This window comes from Cricetulus griseus (assembly GCF_003668045.3).
Source record: "Cricetulus griseus strain 17A/GY chromosome 1 unlocalized genomic scaffold, alternate assembly CriGri-PICRH-1.0 chr1_1, whole genome shotgun sequence".
Taxonomy (NCBI): Eukaryota; Metazoa; Chordata; class Mammalia; order Rodentia; family Cricetidae; genus Cricetulus; species Cricetulus griseus.
The window spans coordinates 1379993-1406506 of NW_023276807.1; the positions used below are offsets into that span (position 1 = coordinate 1379993).

General features: G+C 49.4%; 1 protein-coding gene and 2 long non-coding RNA genes across 3 annotated transcripts; 2 read left to right on the forward strand and 1 right to left on the reverse strand.

Annotated features, from left to right (window-relative positions):
• Nucleotides 1-287: 287 nt before the first annotated feature.
• On the forward strand, nt 288-2437 carry Ddit4 (DNA damage inducible transcript 4). Its single transcript, XM_027388318.2, has 3 exons — nt 288-445; nt 570-831; nt 1097-2437. The coding sequence occupies exons 2-3, from the start codon at nt 630-632 to the stop codon at nt 1588-1590; spliced, it is 696 nt and encodes a 231-aa protein (XP_027244119.1). The 5' UTR covers nt 288-445; nt 570-629; the 3' UTR covers nt 1591-2437.
• Nucleotides 2438-8151: 5714 nt separating this feature from the next.
• Nucleotides 8152-10930, forward strand: LOC107978125. Its single transcript, XR_004772464.1, has 3 exons — nt 8152-8831; nt 8965-9113; nt 10724-10930. It is a non-coding gene; the product is annotated as an uncharacterized LOC107978125 (long non-coding RNA).
• A 1889-nt stretch (nt 10931-12819) lies between these two features.
• Nucleotides 12820-23290, reverse strand: LOC113832426. The gene is made up of 5 exons (XR_003479701.2): nt 22907-23290; nt 21323-21455; nt 17283-17455; nt 13890-14010; nt 12820-12971 (listed from the first exon to the last, which is right to left on the reverse strand). It is a non-coding gene; the product is annotated as an uncharacterized LOC113832426 (long non-coding RNA).
• Nucleotides 23291-26514: the final 3224 nt, after the last annotated feature.

The following is a 26514-nucleotide window of genomic DNA, read 5'->3' on the forward strand; positions in this document are numbered from 1 at the left end:
GATCCTCCCCTGCCGCGAGCGCCCTCAGGGACCTTGGCAGCTGCTGAAAGCCGCCTCCATTCCCTTCCAGAAAGGGGGTGTGGCCGCGGCTAAGTGGGGGCGGGGGGAGGTTCGGCCGGGAGCGTTCTGGGGCTCCGTGGGGGCGGGGCCAAGCCGCTGTCACCAGGCAGGAGAGAACGTTGCGAACGTGCTCCCGGAGCCCATTGGCTGCGGTGGGCCACACTCCCGGGTCTCCATTGGACTCTGGCTTGACGGGGGCGCGGCCTCGCCGCGAGAGCCCTTATAGGCTGCTGCGCGCTGGTGCTAGGGATCGCGGCGGGCAGGGGGAGGTGCGAGAGGGTTCGGAGCGACAGGCCTGGGCAGTGATCGGGGGTTGGCACCAGTTCGCTCACCCTTCGAGAGGCAGGGCGCGCTTGTCCACAGTCCTCACTGACCGCGCCAGCTGGTGAGTGTCCCTCCCGGGTGTGCACATCTCGTCGCGGGGCGACCTCGGCTGTTGGGGCCCCAGCGCCCTCTGTCCTGTGCAGCGCCGACACTGACACGGGATCCTTGTCCCTCTTCTCTTTCAGCGTCTTCTTCGCTTCCTCACCCGAACCTCAGCAGCCAGCGTCCTGGCGTCTGACCTCGCCATGCCTAGCCTTTGGGATCGTTTCTCGTCCTCCTCCTCCTCCTCCTCTTCGTCCTCGTCCGGAACTCCAGCCACTGATCGGCCGCCGCGCTCCGCCTGGGGGTCTGCGGCCCGAGAAGAGGGCCTTGACCGCTGCGCGAGCCTGGAGAGCTCGGACTGTGAGTCCCTGGACAGCAGCAACAGTGGCTTCGGACCGGAGGAAGGTGAGCAGTGAGCGGGTGCCGTACACAACTCCAGGGGCCCGGGAGGTGGGGACAAACCGAACTGTACCAGATCAAAGCCACCTTGGCTTTCCATCCCAGCACGAGAACCAAATTACTCCGAGGTTAGAAAGCACGAGTGTAGGGCGGAGAAACTGAGGCACGGATTGGGAAAGAACGCTGTTTTCTTAGCAGAACTGCACCTCCCCCGCCGGTACAGCTGCTGTGGAAGCCGCTCTAACACCGTTCCTTGTGTTCTCTCTTCCAGACTCCTCATACCTGGATGGGGTGTCCCTGCCCGACTTTGAGCTGCTCAGTGACCCGGAGGATGAGCATCTGTGTGCCAACCTGATGCAGCTGCTGCAGGAGAGCCTGTCCCAGGCGCGATTGGGCTCGCGGCGCCCCGCGCGCCTGCTAATGCCAAGCCAGCTGGTGAGCCAGGTGGGCAAGGAACTCCTGCGCCTGGCTTACAGCGAGCCGTGCGGCCTGCGGGGGGCACTGCTGGACGTCTGTGTGGAGCAAGGCAAGAGCTGCCATAGCGTGGCTCAGCTGGCCCTCGACCCCAGCCTGGTGCCCACCTTTCAGCTGACCCTGGTGCTGCGCCTGGACTCTCGCCTCTGGCCCAAAATCCAGGGGCTGTTGAGTTCCGCTAACTCTTCCTTGGTCCCTGGCTACAGCCAGTCCCTGACGCTGAGCACCGGCTTCAGAGTCATCAAGAAGAAACTCTACAGCTCCGAACAGCTGCTCATTGAAGAGTGTTGAACTTCGTCCTGGGGGCGAGGGGGCTCGCATTGCCCCCAAAGTGCAGACAGGAAAGTTTTGTGGTGGAGACGAGCAGGCAAGGACTGAAGGACTGATGCCTGCGTTAGAAAGCTGACAATAGCCACCGGAGGGGCGCAGGGCCCGTTGGAGAAGGAAGTGTCAAGGAAGGTCGCTAGGTTGTGTGCAGGTGGCTCCCTGTTGGGGCACATGCTCTTAGTACTGTAGCATGAAACAAAGGCTTAGGGGCCACACAGGCTTCTGGCTGGATGTGTATGTAGCATGTACCTTTTATATTATTATTATTATTACTGACAGTTACAACAACAGTAGTGTGACAGAGCCAAAAGGGCAGCTGGTCTGCGCTGGCGTCTGCCAGGGGTGTGTGCTGAGGGGAGGAGGGGGGTAGGTCTTGGAGATAGATCGTGTATCTCATGGTCTGAAAGGACCAAGTGTGTTTGTCGTTTGTTTTGTATCTTTTGTGTTTTGGGGGATGGGAGCTTCACTACTGACCTGTTCGAGGCAGCTATCTTACAGCCGCATGAATGTAAGAGTAGGACGGGGTGGGTGTTAGGATCATTTGGGATCTTTGACACTTGAAAAAAGTAACACCTGGGAGCTTTGTCCAGCCCATCCCCTGCCATGGACTGGAGGATTGAACTGTGAGGGGATGGGTCTGAAGGGGGTGGGGTGGGGGGCTGGAACCCCTCCCCCAGAGGAGTGGCCACCTGGGTCTTCCATCTAGAACTGTTTACATGAAGATACTCACGGTTCATGAATACACTTGATGTTCAAGTATTAAGACCTATGCAATATTTTTACTTTTCTAATAAACATGTTTGTTAAAACACTTGAGTCTCTTCAGTACCATGAATTAAAAAGGACAGGGTGGGTGGTGCTGGTGAAAACAAGTTTCATCAGATTCTAGGGGTCACTTGTGTGTTCCCTGACCCCTTCCTGGACTACCTGCCAAACCTGGTAACAGGTATGTGGACTGTGCCATCGGGGCCAAGATCCCTGGCTCCCTCAGCTCTGCTTGCTGGAGTTGCTAGGGGAACCTGTTGGAAAGCACCCGAAAGTGAGGGATGAGTCAGACTTCCTTGGAAGGCAGCATCTCTGTAAGGGTTACCTGGCTCTCCAGACAAGAAGGCCCGGTCACAGTCCTCTGAGCCTAAGGCCCCGAACTACGAGGAAAGTCTGGGTTGATCTGGTGCAGGGTCAGGAGTATGACTACCTCTGGGTATAAAGAGGTTTGAGAAGTTTGGAAAGGACAATTGAGCTCAAAACTCTCCCTAAACAAGGAACCTAAGCTCAGGAGATGTGGTCTAGGCAGGAGCAGAATCTCCAACACACACAATGGCAGAGGGACGACCAGAGAAGAGGCCCAATCAGACAATGGGCTGTATTTGAGTTCCTTATCAGAAATGCTGGAGTCAGGCCAAGGAGGCCAAGGCCTTTCTCACTTCTCCCTGACTCCAGGGTCCACCCACACCAACTGGCTTTTGGAGAGTTATTGCTTTCTTTGTTCCTCTTCCTGATCGAAGACAGGCTTTGTGGGCCCAGGACTGCAAAGTGGTTCTTTATTTCGCATCTTTTTGGAGGGCTTAGTTAAAACAGATCCCTTAGGCTGGCCATGGAGCTCAGCATGGAGTGCTTGCCCAGCATGTAAAAGGCCCTAGATTTGATCTCCACCTCTCCCACAAACCACAAAGGAAAACCAGATCCCTCCACTGAGTTGAAGGAACAGACCAAAAATACGTGTTTTCCTCAGGGATTCCATCCAAGGCCTGACCTTTGGGGTAGCCAAGGGGACCCCTATCTCTTTTATAGAACCTGCAGGGCTTATTCCCCAAAATGAATGAACCTGGGTTAGAAGCCAGTTGTGGCAGTCAGTGTACACCTGTAATCCCTACTTGTTAGGCAAAGTCAGGAGGATTGCCATGAATTCAAAGCCAGTCTGATCTACGTAGTGAGTTTGAGGTGAGTCTGGGCTATCTAGTGAGTTGTAGACTTGCCTGGGCAATACCTTACACATGGAGAATGGCCATCTCTTTGGACAAAGGCTGACCCTGAGGGTACAGCCCAGCACTCCCTCTTAGCTGACCAGCACTGTTCAAGAAACTGAGACTGCCATTGCTTGCACTTCTGCGTTCCTGGTCCCTAAGCAGGAACAAGGAAAAGCATGGTCAGCCCCTCCCCTGCCTTGGTATCTCCAGGCCTGAGTGGGATGATTCCATAGCCCTTCCTTTCTGAAGCTGGTAAAATGGAGGAAGGACTGGTTCCCGAGAACCAGCATGACCAAGATGCCTTCTTCTAAAACCCAGCTTACTCCCAGGCTCTGATCTTTGTAGTTGCCTCTGCCAGGGATGTGGCCCTTTCCTCTGCCTTTCCTTTAAACCCTAGAGAAAAGCACAGCTCCTTCAAGGCTCTCCTCTGCCTCCCCCACCCCCATCTTTCACAATGACCATGTTGAAATCTTGGCAGTCCTAGATGTCATTGTATCTGCTTGTTCTCTGTCTCTCCAGCCCTGTGGGGTGCTACTGGGTCCCTCCTGTGTATAGTGTCAGAGTCTTCAGCTACCTACTCTCCCTGGGCTCAGGGAACACTAGGTTCTCCCAGCTTCAGCCTTGTGAGAAGAAAGGAGAAACACAGGTTGTTAGTATGCCTACTACCTACCTTAGGGAAGTATTACAGACAAAAATCTTTTGTGCTGAGACTTGCACCCAGGGCCTATTAAAGGCTTGAGGTCTTGGAGGAGGTCTTGCCCTTTGTGGCTAGGGCCACACGATGGAGAATTGATGAGATCTAGGTTCAGACCCTGACTCAGACATTTTGTAGCAGATAAACTAGAACAAGTCACTTGATCTTTGTGATCTGTAAGGGGGTGATACTATTGGGAAATGACTCTAAAGAGGATGTCACTGGGGTCCACCATGGGAAAGCCAGTTCTGGGTTTGAGCAGTACTGGGTCTGGCTGTAGAGCAAGTGTTCTTTCACAAGGATCCTGGGCTCTTGCTTTCCTTTGACATCTTTACAGATGTCAATATTTTTAAAACAGTGTTAAAAAATACTGTATTTGAAGCTGGGCAAAGATGACCCACGCCTTTAGTTCTAGCACTTGGGAGGCAGATGCAAGCAGATCTCTGAGTTTGAGGTCAGTCTGGTCTACTGAGTGATTTCCAGGATAGTCAGGGTTACACAGAGAAACCCTGTCTTGAAAAATATAATAATAATAACAATGATAATGGTATAGCAATAATGTGTTGGTTTTTGTGATCTTTTGATGTTGGAGTTTTATTTACTTGCTTATTGCTGTGATAAGACACCATGGTCAAGGCAAGTAAGAACACATTTAATTTGAGACTCACAGTTACAGAACTTTAGTCCATGACCATCATGGTGGGGAACATGGCTTCAGGCAGACAGCCATGGCGTTGAAGCAGTAACTGGGTGTTTACATCCTGAGACACAAGCACAGGGCAGAAAGAGAGAGAGCTAACTGGGGATTGTGTGGGCCTTTGACACCTCAAAACCCGCCCTCAGTGACACACCTTCTCTGACAAGGCCACACCTCCTAATCCTTCCTAAACAGTTCTACCAAGTGGTGACCAAGTATTCAAACATGTGAGTCTATGGGAGCCATTCTGATTCAAACCACCACACTGGGGATTGAACCCATGGCCTCAAACACACTAATCATTATGCTTTATCATGGAACTTTATCCCTCAACCCAACCATAAGAAGTTCTCATAGAAAACATCATTTTGGGAGCACCTACTCAGACCATCACCTGCCTGCCTTGTCTTCTGAGTTAGGCATATAACTTTCCTTTCATTTTAGCTTGTGGTTCAGAAGGAAATATTGAGGTCCAAAGTGGCTTGGGGAGCATGTGTTTAGGGTTCTCCTAGGAAAAGTGATCTCTGAACTCCTAAGCCTTCCATGTGCCCCACTGTCTCCAGGCTTTCCAGCTCAGGTGATCTTAGATAAGCTGCATCTGGTCTTTGCCATTGGAGATGGCCTGTACTGCTGGAGATTCCAGGGAAAGGTCAAGAAAACCCAACCATAGACATAAGAATCCGACAATAGATCGTTATAGGACATATTGATAATCCCCAAATGAGGGCTTTTTAGGAAGAAGTCACAGATTAAACAGCACTACACTCAACCAGACACTCTACACTGGGACCAGACAAGGAGCCTCCATCTCCATGTCAATCAGGGCAGCTCATGAAGACATCTGGGGCAGCCTGTGGCCACATGGCGGTGGTGGTGAAGATGGAGGCTGCTGGAATGTTGCTTCATTACAGCTCAGTTATTCAACCTATGGGTAACTGAATGGATCTGTGGGGAGCTTCATGAGAAAGACAGAGGGAGTAGGAACTTTTAAAAGCTACTACCATAGACTTCATCTCTGTTCCCACCCCCATCTCCTTTACACACATAGTTACAAGCAAAATGATAAGTAAGACACAAGAAGACAAAATGGTACACACTGAACTCTCTCTATGCCTAAGTGCCTAAGAAAAAAATCATTCTGAAAGTGTAGCATGATGAAAAGGATGTAAACCGGGGCTGAAGAGAAGGCTCAGAAGTTAGTAATATGTACAGCTTTGGAAGGGGGCCCAAGTTCAGTTCCCAGCACCCACACAGCGCAGCTCATAACTATAACTCATAGCTCATAATTATATAGGGCAGCTGTAACTCCAGCTACAGGGTGATCACAACTCAAGCGCCTGAACTTACGCACATGTCCACACTGAGACGCACACATACAATTTTTAAAATAATAAAATGAAACCTTTTTTTTTGGAAGTATATAAACTTAATCCCAGCGCTCAGGACAGAAAGGTAGAATCAGGAGTTCAAGGAAGCCATCCTGGGCTACAAAGCCTAGGTTACCCAAGACCTTGTCTAAAACAAAACAGACAACAACAAACAAACAAACATCAACAACAAAATTCCAGCAAGGCCTCCTGGCACCTGCCTATAATCCTATCACTTGGGAGGTAAAGTCAGGGAGATTAGAGAGTTCAAGACCACCCTAGACTACATAGGGAGCACCAGGCCAGGACTATGCAGTGAGATTCTGTTTTTCAAAAACATTTATAATTTGGAGCAATGGCTCAGTAGTTAAGATAACTTACTGTTCTTACAGAGGACCCAGTTTTGGTACCTGCCACCAGCATCAGTCAGCTCACCAATGCCCCTGTAACTCCAATTCCAAAGGATCTGGGGCTTTCTTCTGGCCTCCAAGGGCATCTTCATACATAAGACACATGTCACTTCACAGAGGCACACACATGTATACACATAAGTAAAAAAAAATAGTAAATCTTTTAAAAACTGAATTTAGCCACTGGACACATCACTCATCCTAGTGCTTGGGAGGCAGAGGCAGGCAAATCTCTGGGTTTGAGGCCAGCCTGGTCTATAGAATGAGTTCCAGGACTACAGAGAAACCTGTCTCCAAAGGGAAAAAAAAAAAAGGAATGAAAGCAAAATTTTAAACTGTATAAAACTCTAAGAGGATAAACACAGGAGCAAATTGTCCTGCTCTTGGGTTGGTGGTTTTTGGCTTACTTATTTATTTATTATCTAGTGAGTGGTTATTTACCTATATGTATGTGCACCAAAATGATAAGACAAATTAGACTTTGCCACAATCTAAATGGCAGCTACTCAAACGGGGCATGATGACACATGCCTGTCTCCCCATACTTGGGAAGCAGAAGCAGGAGGATTTCAAATTCAAGGCCACCCTGAATTATATAGCCCCTGGTCCAGCCTCAAAAAAAAAAAAATGCTGTGGGTATAACCCAATGGTAGAGCATTGCCTGGCATGCATTCACAAGTCCAAGGGTCCCACTGGCAGCACCACAAAACAAAAAACAAACATTTTTAAAATGCAGTTATAGCTGGGTGTGGTGGTGCTCAACTTTAATCCCAGGACTCAGAAGGCAGAGGCAAGCAGATCTCTGAGAGTTTGGTTCTAGCCTAGTCTACAGAGAGAATTCCAGGCCTGCCAGGGCTACACAGTGAGACTCTATCTAAAACAACAACATCAAGGACAAAATGGCAGCACTCAGAAGGCTGAGGCAGGAAGATAGCTTGAGCCCAGGCGTTCAAGGTCAGCCTGAGCAGCACATGTTTCAAAACAATTACAATAAGAGGTGTGTTAGGAACACAGTCTACAGTGAGCTGGAGGACAGGCCTCATGGAGAACAGAGATTGGGAACTGGGCATCCTGCCAGTCGTGGAGTGACGAAGCAAGTTCAAGTTGCAGAGGCTAGATCACTCATATTTACCAGCCACTTTATAGTCAAATCAAATCATCAGCCCTCCAAAGCTGCTGCTGCAACTGTTATCTCCATTTTACAGGTGAGGAATACCAAGAAACACGGCAACAGGAGCCTACACCAGCAGAGGAATGACCCGTGGTTTGTATGATTTCATCACTGTCCCTTGTTTCATCATCTCTGAACGTAGAGGATGGATGACATCTCAAAGTGACGGTGACAAGGCTCCACTGCCCACTGCACTGACTGTTCCTTTCCCCACCCCCCTCCCAGTCACCCTCCCTGGATCCCAGTCTGGGGTGGAGGTGGAGAGGAAGAGCCAAGGCCACCTCACAGGTCACTGGGCAAATGCTCGACTGCATTCTGGGGGGAGTCCAAGTCGGAAAAGAGTTCCTGAAGAAGAAATTTCCACAGCCCTTCCCCCAAGGAGGGATTTTTCCATTCTGCCTAGGCAGACATGCCTCTCAGAGTCCCCAGAGTCTGGCTGTGGCAAGCCTTAGGTCTTGTTGAATAGCTTAGTCCCCAGCACTGGAGGGGGTGGAGGAGAGGGGCGAGCTTGTAGGAGAGGCAGCACTGACCTAGAAATGGGAAAAGCGTGGGGAGGGGAGGGTGCCTGGAGGATGTAGAGCAAAATATTCACTCTTGTAGAAGAATCCCAGCCAGAGATCAACAGGGATAGCAAGCATGAGGGAAGCTTCCTAGAAGAGGGCAGGGAGGAAAGGAAGAGAGAGATCAGGCCGGCAGCTGCAAGTGCAGAATGGAAGAGAGGAGGAACCATATGGAGCTGTTTGTCAAGGCTTCCATGAATGTGAGGACCGTACTGGATGCAAAGATTATGATGAGGCGGAAGGTGGACTGTGAAGGACGTGCAGCCAGTGCAGGGGCTGACTGTGTAGCTCCCGCACCTCTCCCTCAGAGCAGCACCTGGCTGGCTCCTGAACCCTCAGGTGGAGTTCAACAGTCCTCTGTCCCCAGAGGAACGTTACTCCCCGCCTCCCCCTGCCAACTCCCACCATCCCAGCTAAAGCCACCATGTTGCTCTTTCTCTCCACCTGACTTAGCCTGGGTCTTTTTTTTTAGCAATGGCTGCTCTTCCCACTGGAGATTGGGAGTATCCTGAGAGTCGGGACATTATTATGCTTGTTCTCCACCAAATCCCCAGAGCCCCTCACAGGGCAGGCTGGAGAGATGCTGCTGAGATCCGCTGAACTGCACTTTGGAGTGTCCTGGTAAAATCACAGCTATAATCATATTTTCCTGAGCTCTTACTGCATGCCAGGCTCTCTACAAACATCTGACTTGTTCCTCTGAGCAGCCCTGCCAGGGAGAAACCACCTGTCCTTTCCCTTCCCGAGAGGCTGGCTACAGAACTCAAGGGCACAAAGAGCCAGGATCTGAGCCCAAATGCTTGCCTTCTAGTTGAAATATAATGCAAGCCATATATGTAACTGAACTTTTTTCCAGTGGCCACATTAAAATGTAGAATCAAGGGAGGTTAACTTGTTTGCTTGATATAGGGTCTGTTGCCCAAATTTATGCTAATCCTCCTACCTCTGCCTCCAATGTGCTGCAATTACAGGCATGAGCCACAATACCTGCCTCAGGTAAAATTAAGTTTAATGTTGCAGGATATTTGTTTGGTTATACAAAGATGTGTTGCATTTGTTTAACTATGTAAGCATTTGTTGCATCTACTTAACTATGTAAAAATGTGTTGCTGTTTTACCTTGCCTGCCCAAGGCACTGGATTTGGTTTAATAAAAAGGTGAATGGCCAGTATCGAGAAAGGGGATATAGGCAGAGCTTCCAAGCAGAGAGAGTAAGTAGGAGGAGGAATTAGTCAGGGGGTATGGAGAAAGAAAAAGTGTCTACAGGGAGACAGGGAGGGGGGTGCAGCCAGCCAACCTGGAGAAAGCAAAAAAGTAGGACATACAGAATGAAAAAGGTAAAAAGCCCCAAGACAAAATAAAGATGAATAAAAACAGGCTGAATTAAGTTAAAAGAGCAAGTGGGACAAGCCTAAACCAAAGCTGGGTATTCATAATTAATAGCAAGACTCCATGCCTTTATTTGGGAGCTGGTTGGCAGCACCCCATCCCAAATTCCAACTACACTTTAATGATATATTTTACTTAATCTGGCATATAAACTAGTATCATGCCACCATGGGTCAATAAAAAGTATTAATGAAGCCAGACAGTAATGGTGCATATCTTTAAAGCAGCATTTGAGAGATAGAGGCAGGCAGATTTCTGTGAGTTCAAGGCCAGCCTGGTCTACAGAGTGAGTTCCAGGACAGCCAGGGCTACACAAAGAAACCATGTTTCAAAAAACCAAACCAGACAACAACAAACAAAAAATCAGTTTTAAAAATAGATTTAAGACCTGAGCATGGAAGCATGCACTTGTCATCCAAGCACTCAGGAGGTAGAGACAAGAGGAACATGAGCTTGAGGACAACCTGGATTACATGAGACCTTGTCCCAAACAAACAGAAACAGAAAAATGAAGGGTCTGGAGAGGTGGCTCAACAGTTAAGAGCATTTGCTGCTCTTCCAGAGTTCAGTTCCCAGCACCCACATTGAGGGATTCATAACCATAACCACTGGTAACTATCAACAAGGGAATCCAACATCCTCTTCTGGCCTCTGAGGGCACTGTACTCAAATGGCAGACACAGACATACATGTACACATAAATAAAAATAAGTCAAAAAACAGAAGGAAAGAGAAAAAAGGTTATGTATGCCCGAACTGGTCTAATATTATAAACGTTTTCCAACAATCTAATTGTATATCACTTTTTTGTTTGTTCGTTCTTGTTTTGTTTTTGGAGACAGGGTTTCTCTGTATATCTTTGGAGAAGGAATCTCACCATGTAGCCCTGGCTGGCTTGGAACTCACTAGGCAGACCAAGAAATTGCAGCAACCCTATCACCTCAACCTCCTGAGTCCTAACACTGAAGGCATGTGCCACCATGCCTGGCTGCATAGCTTTTTTTTTTTTTTAACAACTTACATGTAAATTAATTTAAACTAAATTAAACATAAAATTCAGAGTCTCAGCTGACCCTTGTATGGAGTGCTTCGCAACTGTGGGGGGTGGCTAGCATAGAACTGCAGTCTTACCCTATAAAGGGGCTTATGAGTGAGAGATGGAGCCTGGCATGCAGAAAGAGGGAAGTAATCCTGGTGTGTATGTGTGTGTGTGTGTGTGTGTGTGTGTGGCGGGGGAATGGTGACAGACCCTTATGGAGCAGGGACCACTTGTGGAAGGAAGGGTTTTTGAAGAGAATCAGAATCCCACAATCCCATGGGACAGCACAGGTCTGGTCCTCTTCGGGGAAAGTCTGCTGGCTTTCCCCACAACTGAAGGTCCTGTCTACCAAGGAAATGACAACCCTGAGCCTCTTGTGTAAAACAAAGAGTGGCTGCTCTGAAATGTGGGTCCTGTCCAAGGCCAGCACAAAGCAAAGGAGCAGGGGTACAGGCTGGGTCTGAATGGGCCTGCGCTCTGTGGCAGGGAGTCCTCCCTCTCCACTTCCTGACCCAGGAGGTTAGGTATGCAGTACTTATTAAATAATTTCAAAGTTAGGTCCGCAGATTCCAGTTCCACCTCTGCCAACTTCTTGCCATGTGGCCTTGAAGAAGTCAAGTTTGAGTGGTGGGTGCAACTCAGTGGTAGGGGCTTGCTTTTCGTGCATGAAAGCTTAGGTTGGATTTTCAGCACTTAAAAAAAAAATTCTTCAAGGTCAGTTGTCTCCTGTGGAAATCGAAGAAAAAGAAGGGAGTGTCATGAAGTCTGTGGAACTATGGGTGAGGACCTGCTGTCCTCCCCAGGTCAGGCCCCTTTTTCTATTAAAAATTGGGAGATTCAGGATCATTACTGAGCTGTCAGGGTGAATTTTTCTGAATGGCTGGGGTCCCCTTCCAACTCTCCACCATTTCTGCTGAATGACAGAGCTGGTTCAACAGAGGAAGCCATGATGAAGACCTGCCACTCCCCCAGATGCCAGAGCAGGAAGTAAGGTGACTCAATCTGAATCAAGAGCAGGTGAGGTCACCCTAGTCCCTGTGGTTACTCAGAGTGACACTAGGACATGGACACACCTGGCAGGAGTAATGGGTGAATTGAACTCCAAGAAAGTGGGTAGGGCTGGAAACCACCTAGGACCAGGAAACTCCAGACAGGCCAGCATCCAAGACTGAGAGTGTCAGGCAGGAGCCGAAAGTCACCTGGGTAGATGGGGCAGTTTTGAGGGGTCAGCAGCTCTGACTTCTCCTTTAAGTCAGCACCGTACTAGAACCAGGTACACTGAGGTCATCAGGGGCCCAGGCTTCCTCATTTCCATTCTCTTCTTGGTCCTTTGCTACACTAGATCCTCTACTATGCAAACCAAAGCAGCTCCCTGCCCTGCTGCAGGCTCTAAGTCAAAAGACCATCTAAACCTTCCCTGCTGGGTGTCACCTCCTCCTTGCTGGGACTGTGTTCCTAGACGTAGGACAGTAGGACACGTAGGAGGGAAGCTCTCTTGTTCACTGCCCTATCTCCCAGACTTAGCTTATGGCATACAGTGAGGGCTTGGTAGATGCTGGGGTGGGGTGATGGACTTCCTAGGACCTGTACCTAAATGAGTCCAAGCTACTCGTTAGGCTGAGGCAGGATGATTACTTGAGTCTAGGGGTTTGAGAGCAGCAAGGACAACATAGCAAGACCCCATCTCAAAAATAAGATAAGGCACAGGGGCGAAGAATCATGGATTTGAGGTTAGCTTGGATGGCACCGACAGACTTGATATCAGGGGATGGAGCGTGGTTTGGTGTGATGTCTCAGTGGGTATACCTGAGTTTGGTCCCTGGAACCCATGGTGAAAGGAGAGGACCAGCTTCTCAAAAGTTGTCCTCAGCCATGGCATAGGTGTGACACTCCCCATACTAATAGTTAATGTAATTTAATTTTTAAAAAATCCAAATTGGACTTGGTGGGTGTCAATTCATGCAACTGAGAGGTGAAAGCAGGAAGATCAGGAGTTCAAGGCCATCCTCAGCTTCATAGTGAGTTCAACATCAGTTTGTGATACATGAGACCTTACCACAGAAAGAAAAAAAAACAATAATGAAAATATCTAGATGGGCACACCCTCCTTGTGTGTGTGGTATGCATGCATACGTATATAGGTGCACATGTCTGTGCTTGTATGTGGAGGTCCAAAGTGGATGTCGGGTATCTTCACTGGTCTTCCACTTTATTTATAGACACAGAGTCTCTTCATGAAGCCAGAGTTCACCAGCTCCAGTTAGTCTAGCTAGCAGGCTTGCCCAGGGCTAGCTAGATCCCCTGTTTCTGCCTGCTGAGTGCTTGGTGACCACCAAACCTGCCCAGATTTTATGTGGTTTCGGGGGATCTGAACTCTGGTCTTCATGCTTTATCTTGGAGCCATCCCACCAGCTCCCAAGTGAGTCCTTGATGCATTTCTAACACCTGGCTGCAGGCAAGCTCTTGAGCCTTGTCTCTGCCTCTTCAAACTGGAAATAATTGCAGTGAAGATCCAGGAAGAACTCCATGAGAAAGCAGAGGGATAGGCATTTAACTGAGCCTAGGAAGTTTCCCACAAAGCGTTCCCATAAGCTTCAGGTACAGCTTGGGGACAGGTCAGCTCACAGAAGAGGAAACTGAGGCTCAAGGAAAGTCATTCTGAGATTCTAGGAGACCTTTCAAGCACTTAGTCGTTTTCTCAGTCTGCCCGGTTATCAGTTGCCTAAGGAGTTTCCATGCACAGGTCCTGAAGTTGGCTGGCCTGTCCCTGTCCCTGCCCTAAGGGTGGCCTTCCCCACTCCCTTTCCTGCTTGGTTCCTGGTGGTGGAAACGAGCTGAGAGACTGCAAGCACGGCTGCCTCTTGTGCCTGGAACCAGAGTCAAGGCGCCAGAGGCAGTGTGTATTTTTATGTGACCGTGTAACCCTTGTGTGTCTGTGTGTGCACACACATCAATCCAAAAATACCTACTGGGCTCTCCATGCATCTCCAGCTAGAGGTCATCCAGCTTGGGGATGAGAGGCTGAGCTCTGAAGGGAGGTCAGTCTTGGGTTGACCTTGGGTTGACCTTGGGTCAGTCTCTCCCAGCCTCCTAAGGAAAAAATGAAAAGCCTTTAACAGCTGTAGGCTCAACATGCAGCATAGCTCCCACCCCAGACACTCAAGAATAGAAACAGGGGCTGGGGTGGTGTTGGGGATGGAACTCAGAGCCTTACATAGTCTAGACAATTCCTCTACCACTGAACTAGACTCCCAGCTTGTTAGGGACTGTTGGCTCTTTGGAGGGGGATATTTGTTCTGGCCTCCCTGGGCTTTACTTTTGTGAGTTCTTGGTGGCTGAATTAGTGAGTGAAAGGAAGGAGAGAGAAGGTTAGAAGAGAGAAAAGGAAGGAAAGATCAAAGTTTGTTCCCAGGAGCTCCCAGCTTCCACTCCACCACTCCCTATCGCCAGAACCCACTGAGCTGACGCTGGGTTCTGGCTTCGCTGAGAGGGTCTGACCCTCAAGCTGTCACTCACCAGACATCCGAACTTAGCCACCTCCACTTTCCCCTCTGTATAATGGGAAATAAAATCATCCACCTCAGGAGTTGTAAGAATTAAATTAAATGATACATAAGGATCTTGAGGGTTACTGACAGCGAGTACACCACACACACACACACACACACACACACACACACACACACACACACACACACACTCATGGTTTCAGGGGGGCGGGGGCTTGAATAAAGTCAATAAGTGGTTTATTCCCAGCTATTAGGAGGCAGAGGCAGGCAGATCTCTGTGATTTCAAGGCTAGCCTGGTCTACAAAGTGAGGTCCAGGACAGGCAGGGCTGTTATACAGAGAAACCCTGTCTCAAAAACCGAACTAAAACAATAAATGGTGATTATGATAACAAAGCTTGCTCTCAATAAGTCTGTAATGTGTTTTACTCTAAAGTGTCAAAGAATAACATTCACTATTATAGTTAGGAATGTAAGGGACTAAGACAGGGGATCACTTTAGGTTCAAGACCAGCTTAGGTTACATAGTTTGTTTAGAGGCCAGCCTGGACTATATAGCAAGGATAAATCTGCCATATTATCTTAGAGATTATTGACTCTTACCTGTCTAATGACAGTTTTCAGAAATATAGGCATACAAGAGTGTATATATAAGGCTCATAAGGGACAAATGAGGCCCAAAGACCCACTGGAAAATCCTAGTATCTGGCTGCTGTAGGAATCGTGCTTGCTGCAGAGAGACAAAGAGAAAAGGGAGAGCACTTTGAGACACTGAATATTCACCCTTCTGCTTGGAAGCTAGGGAGCATCTGGCTTGAGGATAGCTCTAACTCTGCTAACCATGGGAGGGCCTTCCAAGGCAATAGCTAGGCTCAGTTCCTGAAAGCTTTGATGCCTTCCAAGCAACAAGAGGAGCTGCAATGGAGGTGAGGACCTTAGTGGGAACAGAGGAAGAGCTGGGGAGTATAGTTAGGGATGCTGTGCTTTGCCTCCAGGGGCTTGGTGCCAGGCCAGCTCCCATGAGGGACAAGGTGAGCTAGGGTACGGTGCTGGTGCTAGACAGCCAGCACACCACCACGGTTCCTGCTAGACAAAGAGTCTGTTTGGGAGTTAAGAGCAAGCCTTGCCCCATTTTTCTGTTTCTCCCAGCTGAGAAAGTTCCAGAGCTCCCTTCTGTGCTGAGCCAGTTGAGTCAGTCTTTTTGACATTTGCATCACAGCTTGCCGTGCAATCCAGACCGTGAACTGCCTTAACTTCTCTGAACCGTAGCCTCCTATTCTACAAAATGGGCGGGTCCATGGGGCTCCCCCACCCCTTGTCTTTCCTAGAGAAAGGAAGGACTGTTTAGGACTGTCAAAATGGTTGATTAAACCCAACACTAAACCTTTCAGCCTGATACATGCTAGGACCACCCTGTTTAGTAAGGAGAACAGGCCCCCACAAATGAGGCCCAAAGACCTCTGGGTAGAAGTGTCTTTGGCTTTAGTGGGGTCCAACTGAGCATCTTGCCTGACCATTGAACATTATAGGCCACACCAAGAAGCCTGTGTGTGTAGCATGGCAATGGTGGCGCACGCCTTTACACCCAGTACTTGAGAGGCGGAGGCAGGGGGATCTCTGTGAGTTCAAGGCCAGCCTGGTCTACAAAGCAAGTTCCAGGACAGCCAAGAGTACACAGAGAAGGCAAGAGTACACAGAGAAACCCTGTCTTGAAAAGACAAAACAAGACAAGACTGTGTGTGTGTGTGTGTGTGTGTGTGTGTGTGTGAGTGTGTGTGTGTTGCAATAATGCTAACAATAATGATAATGATGGTGATAATTTGTATGATGGTGATGATTAAGACAGGGTCTTTTGTTTGTTTGTTTTTGTCTTTTCAAGTCATGGTTTCTCTGTGTAACCCTGGCTGTCCTGGAACTTGCTTTGTAGACCAGGCTGGCCTTGAACTCAGAGATCTGCTTGCCTCTGCCTCCCCAGTGCTGCCATTAAAGGCACTTGCCACCACCACCCGGCAAGAAGGCCTTGTATAGCCCTGGCTAACCAGAAACCTCTATGTAGCTGAGGATGTCCTTGAGCTCCTGTGCTAGAGTTACAGGCATGCATTACCACAAGTGGTTTTATGCAGTGCTGGGTTCGAATCCAGGCATTGGATTCAAATTCATGCATGCTAGGCAAGCACACTCTACCAAGTGAACTACATCCCCAGCTGATTGAATTACTTAATCAATTCTTTTATTTAGTTACAGTGCTGGGGATGGGACCCAGGGTCTTGAATGTGCTAGGTGAGCACTCCACCAACAAGCTACACTCCTCACCTTTTCCCCTTTGATTTGTGAGACTTGCTCTGTACCTCTAACTGTCCTGGAACTTGCTATGTAGATCAGGTTGGACTTGAATTTGTGGCAATCCCCCTTCCTCTGTCTCCCAAGTTCTGGCATTCCAGACATGAGCCTCACATGTCCCACAAGTAATTACAGCTAAGGAAAATGGGGTCCCATTCAATGTCTAATCCAGGGCTCACCCCAAGCAGAGGTATATGGCCCAGCCTCCCCCCGGTGCACATTCGTGAGCTCAAGAACATAGTTATACTCTCCCTTCTTCGCAAGGACTGCTTTATCTTTTTCATCTGTCTGACAAAAGAACTTTGCCCAGAAAGCTGGTGTCCCCTTTTTGATCTTACACATAGCCAAGGCTGGGCCACCAGTTCCTGTCGGTTAACCCCCCAGAGAGAGTCTGACGCAGTTTGACTAAAGGAAACCACCAGTCTTGGCACGAACCATCCTTCTGGGCAGGCCGCCTGAGGTCAGGGTGGGGTGGAGCTGGGAATGACATTGCTTGTTTCCCCCAGACACCCACCAACTACCGCCTGGGCACAGGGCTCTTCTTGACCCTCAGTGTCTTCATGTATAATGTGGGGTGAAAGTAGCGCCCCTCCACTGCCGGGTTGTGTTGAGGGAGTTACAAACATTCTTAGGATGTTCATCCTGAGGATTAACACGAGGTAACAGGTGTTGACTCCTCCTTTGCCCCTTGGAGACACAGAGAGAAAAAGAAGCTGTAAAAGTCACACAGCAGCGAGGACATAAGGATTCGAACCAGTCACCGGTACTCGTGAGACTCTCATCACCTTCCTTTACACTCTCCCTCCTCGTCTGTCCCACGGCTCTCCAAGCTTGGAGCTGCGCAGCCTCATTCATCCAGCCGCCCACTCATTCCCTGCACCCCGCTCAGCTTGTGGAACGTCCCCCGAGATGCCGCCCCCGAGCTCCAGGACCCCACTGAAAGGCAAATTTATAGTTAGTTGCTGGCGCAGACCCGCACCCAGCTGGGTCTCACGTAGTCTGTTTCTGATTGGTTCCTTCTGATGGCAGAGACGTGGGTGTCAACTTTAGTGACCAATGAGAAAGCGCTCAGGGAGATATGGTTGCTATAGCAACCGAGAGCTGAATCTGGTTTTCCTCGTTGGGCATAGAGCCTGCTCTTCCCAGGACCCACCACACAGTGGTCACATGCTCTATGGTAGGATGGATTGGGAGACGGAAGTTAGGGGATTACTAAAACGCAAGCCCTTGAGAAATGCCAACTGCCGATTTGCCTCCATGCCCAAGACTGATCAGAGCAGGCTGCCTGGAGGAGGTACTCTGCTTTCCAGGCCTTCCTCCTGGAACGGCTGTGGAAGATGTACTTCTGGCACTCAGAACCTGCATCTATATGGAGAGAGAGAGAGAGAGAGAGAGAGAGAGAGAGAGAGAGAGAGAGAGAGAGAGAGAGAGAGAGAGAGAGAGAGAGAGAGAGAGAGAGAGAGAGAGAGAGAGAGAGAGAGAGAGAGAGAGAGAGAGAGAGAGGAGAGAGAGAGAGGAGAGAGAGAGAGAGAGAGAGAGAGAGAGAGAGAGAGAGAGAGAATATGGACCAGGGCTGGAGCTGCTTGACAGTTTGCCAGGTGTGGTGGTTCACACTTTAAATACCAGCGCCCAGGAGGCAGAAGTAGGTGGATGTTTGTGAGTTCAAGACCAGTTTGGTCTGTAGCGTGAACTCCAGGACACCCAGGACTATATAGACCCTGTGAAAAACAGGGAAAAAAAGAACACTTGTTCTTTTGGGGGACTCTGTCTTGGTTCCCAGCACCCACGTGGGTGGTTCTGTCACCTATAACTCCAGTTCCCCAGTATCCAGCTCTCCTTTTGATCTCTGGGCATCAGGCATTATGTGGTATATATAAATATATGCAGACTTATATTTACTTACGTTTTGTAAGTAAAATAGAAATACATTTTAAATGGTCCAAGAAGCCTGGTGTGGAGCAATAGTGAGGACACAGCAGACAGCCACACAGGCTGACACAAGCCATCATCTCACTGAAGCAGTTGCTTACCAGGAAGATCAGGATGTGCCAGCCAAGGCCCAGCAGGGTGGGGACAAGATGAGCACCAAGGCTGAATTGTGGTCCTGGGCCAGGAAGAGAGAACCAGGGGTCAGGAAGGCCATTGCCTCAAGGCATCTCGCACTGCTCTTACATAGAGTCATGTCCGGTGCTGGGCATTCATTAACCTTACCCTCTTACAGGACAGAGGAAGGTGACCAGGTTCATTGTCGTTAGCTCACGGATGAGGAAGGTTGACTGGCAAAGTGGCTCACCCTTGGGCCCTGGGGCCTGGCATTTGGCCCTAGTTGGGTTGTGGAAGCTTGTAATTCCTTGATGTAGCTTCTTGTCAAATGAAGCTCTGTACCTGTCCTTGCTAAGGATGCTGGGACTACTGACTCCATGGTCAGCGAGGTAGAGAACCCTGACTCTGTTGGTTCGGGGGCCCTTGGAGCTCATCCTCTTCCAGTGAAAGGACCCGGTTGGTCCCGGGAGGCTAAGGACTCCTAGGCAGATGTAGCCATTTTCCTCAAGCTATCTCTGGGTCTTGGACTAGCTAGCTCTATTAAAGCTGGGATGGCTGTGACAGGTGAACTGTGTGCCTGGAGCTGTCCCTGGAGGGCATAGCTTCTTTCACTCCCATTGTGTCCCTGCCTCCCATCTAGGGCCTTAGCACATAAGGGACTCTGGGATGTTTCTTTCCTCTTTGTGTACTCCAAACTGAGAGGAGCAGAGGAATCTACTTGAGTAGCTGTGAGTTTCTGTCATTAGCGGACAGGCCATGCTGAGTGACTCTCCAGGTGGATCCAAGGCAGGGGTAGAGTTCTCTATTTGCCTCTAGCATGGGAGAGGGTCCCAGGTCATGCACAGGACACTTGGCCCTGCATGTTCACTGCTTTGGTGGAAGTAGAAACTGCCTAGCTCTGAGGGGAGACAGATTGTTCTAGAAGCCAGAGAGGGTTGCATTTGCAGGCTGGATACCCCCCCACACACACACCTCTTTCCTCCACACTGTCCTGATGCTCCTCCTCTCATTCTCCAACTGGGTTGTTCTCCTTTAGTGGGCATTTTCTCAAACACCTTCCTGATTTCTGCCCTAGCTGGAGGCTGCCCACAGCATTAGTTTCCCTGAGACTGATTGAGTTCACCTGGGTTTCACATAGTTCAGGCTGGTCTCAAACTAACTATGTAGCCAAGGATGACTTTGAGCTCCAGACCCTCCCACCTCCACCCCCTCCCCCCAGTGCTATGATACCATGCTTGGTTTATACAGTGCAGGAAGTGCCAGCATTGAGTCTAGGACTTCATGCATGTAGGGCAAGAACTCTACCAACTGAGCTACTTAAAAACAATGGTAAAAAGCAATGTTAAGTTTTGTTGTAAGTTGACCTGGTTATAAGATATATATATATGATATTTTGCTTTCTGAGCTATGATAGTTTTGAAACCTGGAGTTGATATTTGATTTTATTTTTTTCCTTAATGCACTAAATTTTAATTTGTGGGCTGGAGAGATGACTCAGATTAAGAACACTGACTGTTCTTCCAGAGGTCCTGGATTTTAATCTCAGCACCCACATGGCAGCTCACAACCATCTCTAAGTTCCAGGGAATCCAATGTCCTCTCTGGCCTCTACAGGCACCAGCAGGCACATTGTATACATGTATGCCAGTCCTCTCTCTCTCTCTCTCTCTCTCTCTCTCTCTCTCTCTCTCTCTCTGTCTCACACACACACACACACACACACACCCACAGTGTGCATGTGGAGGTCAGAGGACAACCTTTGGGAGTTGGTTCTTTCCTTCCACCATGTAGGTCCTCAGGAAGGACCTCAGGTCATCAGGCTTGGTGGCCACCACTCTCACCTCCGTAACCCATCTCACCAGCCCTGTTCTTGTATTGTTTACAATTATTTCAGCTGGGCATCAAGGTGCATACCTTTAAGTACTCCAGAGGCAGAGGCAGGCAGATCTCTGTGGGTTTGAGGCCAGCCTGGTCTACAGGGATAGCCAGGGCTACACAGAGACACACCCTGTCTTGAAAAAAAAAACAAAAATTAATAAAATAAGTTATTTCATGTACTGTTACATTGGAAAGGCTCATATACAATGGCACAGCCAGGAGACCTGGCTAATATCTGTCAATAATAACAGGAGGGCTGGCAAGATGGCTCAATGGTAAGAGCACTGGCTGCTCTTGCAGAGGACCTGAGTTTGGTTTCCAACACCCACATGGAGGCCCCCAACCATCTGCAACCCCAGTTCCAGGCGATTACATTCCTCTCTGACTTCTGTGGACTCCTACATACATGTGGTGCACATACATACACTCAGACTCGAACCTACACATAAAATTAAACAAATATTTAGAAATAATGATAATGGGGTTGGGGGAAGTCTAGCTCGGTGGCAGAGGGTTTGCCTGGCATATGCAGAGCCCTGGGTTCCATCCCCAGCTTTGCAAACTGATAAAAATGACAGTCTTCCCACAGTATCATGCTTCGTACCTTTTTACACATAGGGTCCTGTTTCTTACCTTCTGAGCATACAAACCGAGACTGAAGGGTGACTGCAACTTGTACATAGTGAAAAGTTTGACCAAGTCACTGGTGGCTCCTCACCCAGATAAAGGAAGTGGGGGAAACAGCTTCCATCCAGACCTGCAAGAACTACAGGGGAGAAGATCATCCCATGGGGAGTTTGGATTAGACATGAGGAAGGACTTCCTGGCTAGAAATGTTTAGACATCAGAATGAGTGTCCAAGGAAGGGTGTGGAGTGCCTGCCTTCGGAAGTCCTCAAAACAAGATAAAGGCTTGCCCAGCTGCACTCATTCCAGTACTGCCTGAAGGCAGGGGAATGGACTAAATGACCTCCGAGGTCCCTTCAGGTCCAAAATTAGTGTACCCTGCTATCAAGGTAGCCACCCTTGACACTTCCCCCAAAGCAACTATTAAGCAAGGAAGGCATGTAAAGATTCCTTCTTAAGGGGACTAAGAAAACCTTGTCTTGGCCCCTGGCCACTGGAAGGAGTGGCTAAAGACAGCCTGGTATGGAGAAGGCTGGGGAAAGGGGGTGGGGCCTGGAATGGTCCCTCTTTGGCCTTCTCCTCTCCTCAGTCATCTCTTCCCCCATCCAAGGCTGGGGGTCCAGGACCTAGCTCCTCGAGGCTGCATGTCTCTGAGCTGCTCTGCCCATGGGACTGTGGTGCCCTACACAACATATTCTCCAGGACCCCCCATGAGTGCCTGAGCCAGAAAGGTGGACACAGGCTGACTTCAATTGTTGTCTCTCTGGGTTCAAAATGTATTAATTTTAAAGTCAAAGTGTTTATTTATGGAAAGCCAAAATATTGCCTATATATTTGATACACAAAATTACACTTCACTTTTTAAAAAGTCAAAACAGGTTGGGATGTAATCCCAGCATTCAAGAGGAGAGGCAGGAGGACTGCCATGAGTTCAAGGCCACCTTGAGCTATAGAGTGAAATGAAGCCATCTCAAAAAAAATAGACAGAAATAAATACGTAAACTACAAAACTTAGAGCACTTGTGTAACATTGTGAGGCAGGTTCCCCTGCCCCATAAGAATAAATGAGCATATACTGTAGGCCCAGCAGGAAGACTGGGGCAGGAGGATTAGAATTTGACCCCTATCTAATTCTAGAAACCAAGATCCTGCCTTAAAAAGCAAACGGCCTCCACAAATAAACTAGGTATTGGGGTGATGCTTGGGATGTAGGCACTTGTCTGGTGGATGAAGGGGAGTAAATGCTTAAGGAGGTCAGCTAGCTATATGCTGAGTCAGGGACCATCCTGGAATACTAGAGACCTTGCCTCAAAAACAATTCCAAATCCCTCAAACAAATAAGCACCCCTCTGCCCCCCAAAACCCAACCAACCAACCGACAAACTTTATAGAGGTTTATAGAGTGACAAGCAAGCACCGTGTAGGGTAGGGAGGGTGGGCCTGTTGAAGCACAAAAGCCAATGATGGCTCTTTTGAAGTGTGTGAGCGAACAGGCCTGGCCCTTGCCGGGCTCTCACAGAGAGAGCCAAGGGTCATCTCTTCACCAGTCTGTCAGGTACGGATAGTGAGGCTCATTCTCTAGGGGACATACCTATGAATCTCCCACAGAAGCCTCTGGATGCCACTTCCTTCTTCAGCTTCCAGGTACCAAACAAGGACCCCATTTTGGTATTTGTTCCCTTGTGTTGTTGCTGAGGATGGAACCCAGGGTCTCAGGCACACAGGGCAGCCAGCCGTACAGCTACAGTTCCCCTCAGTCACCGAATGGGAATCTCAGATGGTGCCAGACTTCAGCCATGCAGCCACAGGCCTCCTCTTGGAGGATGTAGGCACTGGTTTCAAAAGGACCCTGAGGCTGGGCAGCGGTGGTGCATGCCTTTAACCCCAGATCTTGGGAGGCAGAGGCAGGTAGATCTCTGTGAGTTCGAGGCCATCCTGGTGTACAGAGTGAGTTCCAAGGACAGCCATGGCAGTTGCACAGAGAAACCCTGTCTTGGAAAACTAAAAAAGGAAAAAGAAAGAAAGAGAAAGAAAGAAAGAAAGAAGGAAGGAAGGAAGGAAAGAGGACCCTAAGTTAACTGGGACAGGGTTACTTGTGTGCTCCCGTGGGTTAATGTCCCTTCCTTTACAAACCAGGCCTGACCACTGTCATTGATAAGCCACAACAATTATGTAGCCCCCGATTGGTCTTTATCACATACTAATCCAGGTCTCTGTGCACCCAGAATGGGAAGATATTTTATTTGTTTTATTGTAATGTTGTGTCTGTGTGTGCATGTGTGTATGTGTGTGCACGCACATGTTCATGTGTCTGTGTGTGTTTGTGTGTGTGTTTGCCTGTATGTGTGTTTGTTAGGCAACCTCTGCATGCTGAGGTTTGTGCATGGAGTCTAACAGTAAGCTCTGGGGAGTCATTCCAAAGTCCTCCTAGGACATCCTGGAGGGCTTCCAAGAGGAGGCAAGCAACAGAGAGGAGGCTTTGAGATGGAGCAGAGTTCCGCTAATGGAGGGGAAGCTACTGGAGGAGTTGCTGGGCAATAATGAGGTACGCTAGAACCCAGAAGTCTCTCTGAGTGCAGATGTCATTTCAGGCTCACCCTGTGCCAGACTAAGGCTTGGTTACAACCAGGAGCCTTGCTGGGCTTGAGGCTTGAGGCTCTTTCAAGAAGCTGACTTTTGAGGAATCAGGCCTGAGAGGAATGACATGTTTGCCCCGGCTCCAGCTGTTGATGAAACGTGAGGCTAACACCCCAGGAAGGACACTGTCTTCCTGACAGAGTGTCCCTGCTCCTGTTTTCATGTTTATAAGCATCAGGTGCTTGGCACAGGCAGCCACACCCAGCTGAGAAAACAACCTGCCAGTACTTCCAGTCCCTCTGTCACTGCCACCCCGACACGCCCCCACTGGCCGGAGCACCTCCTGCTTCTCTTTTGTCCCTGCGCCTGCCACTTGCTTGCTCAAACTGTTGTTTATCAACACAGACCAGAACATTTGGCTGCCAGCAGAAACACACATGGCAATGGTGCCACCGTCCCACACCCTGCCATCAACACACTCCCACGTGCTGTTTGCCGCTGTCTAAGCTGGGCGCACACACATTTTGCACTGGCTCCTGCCAACACAGCTGGGCCTCCAGATCGTGCATGCACAAGTCCCTGGGTTTTGCCTGATGCACTTCTGAGTTCCTGGGTGTAAGAAAATCACACGTTCTACCTTCTGACCTAGGCAGCCCCATCCATCGCTTGCTGCTGCGTGATCTCAGGCAATCTACTTAACCTTTCTGAGCACCAGATGCTTCATTGTGGACTAGGAATAATTACTTCCAGGAGGTGAACATATGTGGCTTTCACGAGGGCATTATGGACTCTGTGAAGTCTTTTCCCACAGGCTCTGAGGCTTAGGAGGGAACAGCCACCCAGTGGGGGCTGTGGGGGCTGGAGTGTCCACTCTGGAATCTGGTCATGGGGTTTCCTGTCTCACCCTCCTGCTGTTAGTCTTGTGTGCAGACCTTACTGGCTGCAGGGCCATCACCTGTCCACAACCCTTCTTGGGAAAAAAACAGCATAACGACTGTATGGCCTGCTGTGACGAGAGGCCAGGGACTTGGGAATTCTGTCCACAGCTGCAGGGAGTTGTGGGGGGAGGGGAAGCAGAAGTAGAATCTGAACACTGGCTACTTCCTGTCCCCCCCCCTTTCTTGGCCTCTGTGAGTCCAAGTCCAGGTTTCCATCCTGTCTTCTGGAGAACTGCACTTCGGCTCAGGGGCCACCATGCTCATTGCAGCCACATCTGTGGGCCCCACTCAAGTTGTCCACCTGCCATGGGACCATCTCCTGCTCCCAACACCCCCTCTCTCTGTCTCAGCCCTCAGGACCAATAACTGCTTTTTTTTTTTTTTGATGAATATATTTTTTTTTATTTTATTAGTTCTAGTTAGGGAATAAGCTTATTTCAAGTCCCTTCTCCCTCTTCCTCTCCTCACCCCCAACCCTCCTCCCCCACCCCCCCCCCCCACCCCATCCACCCACCACTCCCCAGGCAGGGTAGGGCCCTCAACGGGGGCTCTGCAAAGTCCACCAAGTCTTCCTATGCTGATCCTGGGCCCTTCCCCAGAAGCTTCCTGGAGTGCAGAGGCCTCTTTATTGACATCCATGTTCAGGGGTCTGGATCAGTCTTGTACAGGCCTCCTGGACAGCATCTGGGGTCGATGTGCTCTCCCTTGTTCAGGTCACCTGTTCCTGTGGGTTTCTCCATCCTAGTACAGACCCCTTTGTTCTTCATTCCTCCCCAATAGCTGCTTTTTGGGTTGTTGTGGGTTGTTTGCTTTCTTGCTATTGTTTTTGTTAAAGGCAGGATTTTGTGTATCTCAGACTGGCTAGAATTCACTATGGAACCAAGGATGCCCTGGAACGCTGATCCTCCTGTTTCTACTGCCTGAGTGCTGTGACCGTGGCCATGTGCCACCACACCCAGTTCATGAGGTGCCAAAGATCAAACTCAGGGCTTCATGTATGCTAGACAAGCACTCTATCATTGCACTACACCCCCAATCCAGTTCGCCGCCGCTTTGTTTTGTGCTGCTGTCTTCCACTCCTTGGCCAGCCAATAGCTGTGAGCCTTTCTATTCAGGGAAAGAGAGGTTGCTGCAGGAGGGAGGGGAAGCCAACGTGATATGAGGGCCGAGAAAAGCCTGGAAAGCCGGGTTAGAGCAAGCTGGAGAACTTATGGTGGCCAGAGGCAAAGGTGGGGACTGACACAGACTCGGGCAGGCCCTTCTAGGCAACAGGATGCTGGCTCCCTCGGAATGTAGTGACTTACTTCCTGCACACTGGATGGGACAATGGGAAACTGGTGGTGGAAAGATCTCCACCTGACTCCAGCTGAGGTTGTGATCATCCCTCCCCCTCACCGTCCCCTGTTCCTACATGGAGGGATTCCCAATCCCTGGCCACCACAGAGATACCATCAGAGAGCTGTTGGCCATCTGTTGGCCCAGTGGAAACATGGCAAATTGATCATCTTACATCTTCAGAAGCAAGGGTACAAATGGCGAGAGACTCACACACCACCTGTCTAAATAGTCAAGATTCAGCCGGGCAACAGTGGCACAGGCCTGCCATCACAGAATTTAGGAGACCGAAGCAAGAGACTCACAAGTTCAAGTCCATCCTTAGCAACTTAACAAAAATTTCCCTAAA

Excerpts from the sequence above, each read along its gene's own strand:
- Ddit4 (XM_027388318.2), top strand. The coding sequence starts at position 630 with ATGCCTAGCCTTTGGGATCGTTTCTCGTCCTCCTCCTCCTCCTCCTCT. Across the intron at positions 832-1,096 it reads TGGCTTCGGACCGGAGGAAG|ACTCCTCATACCTGGATGGG; the intron begins GTGAGCAGTGAG and ends TCTCTCTTCCAG.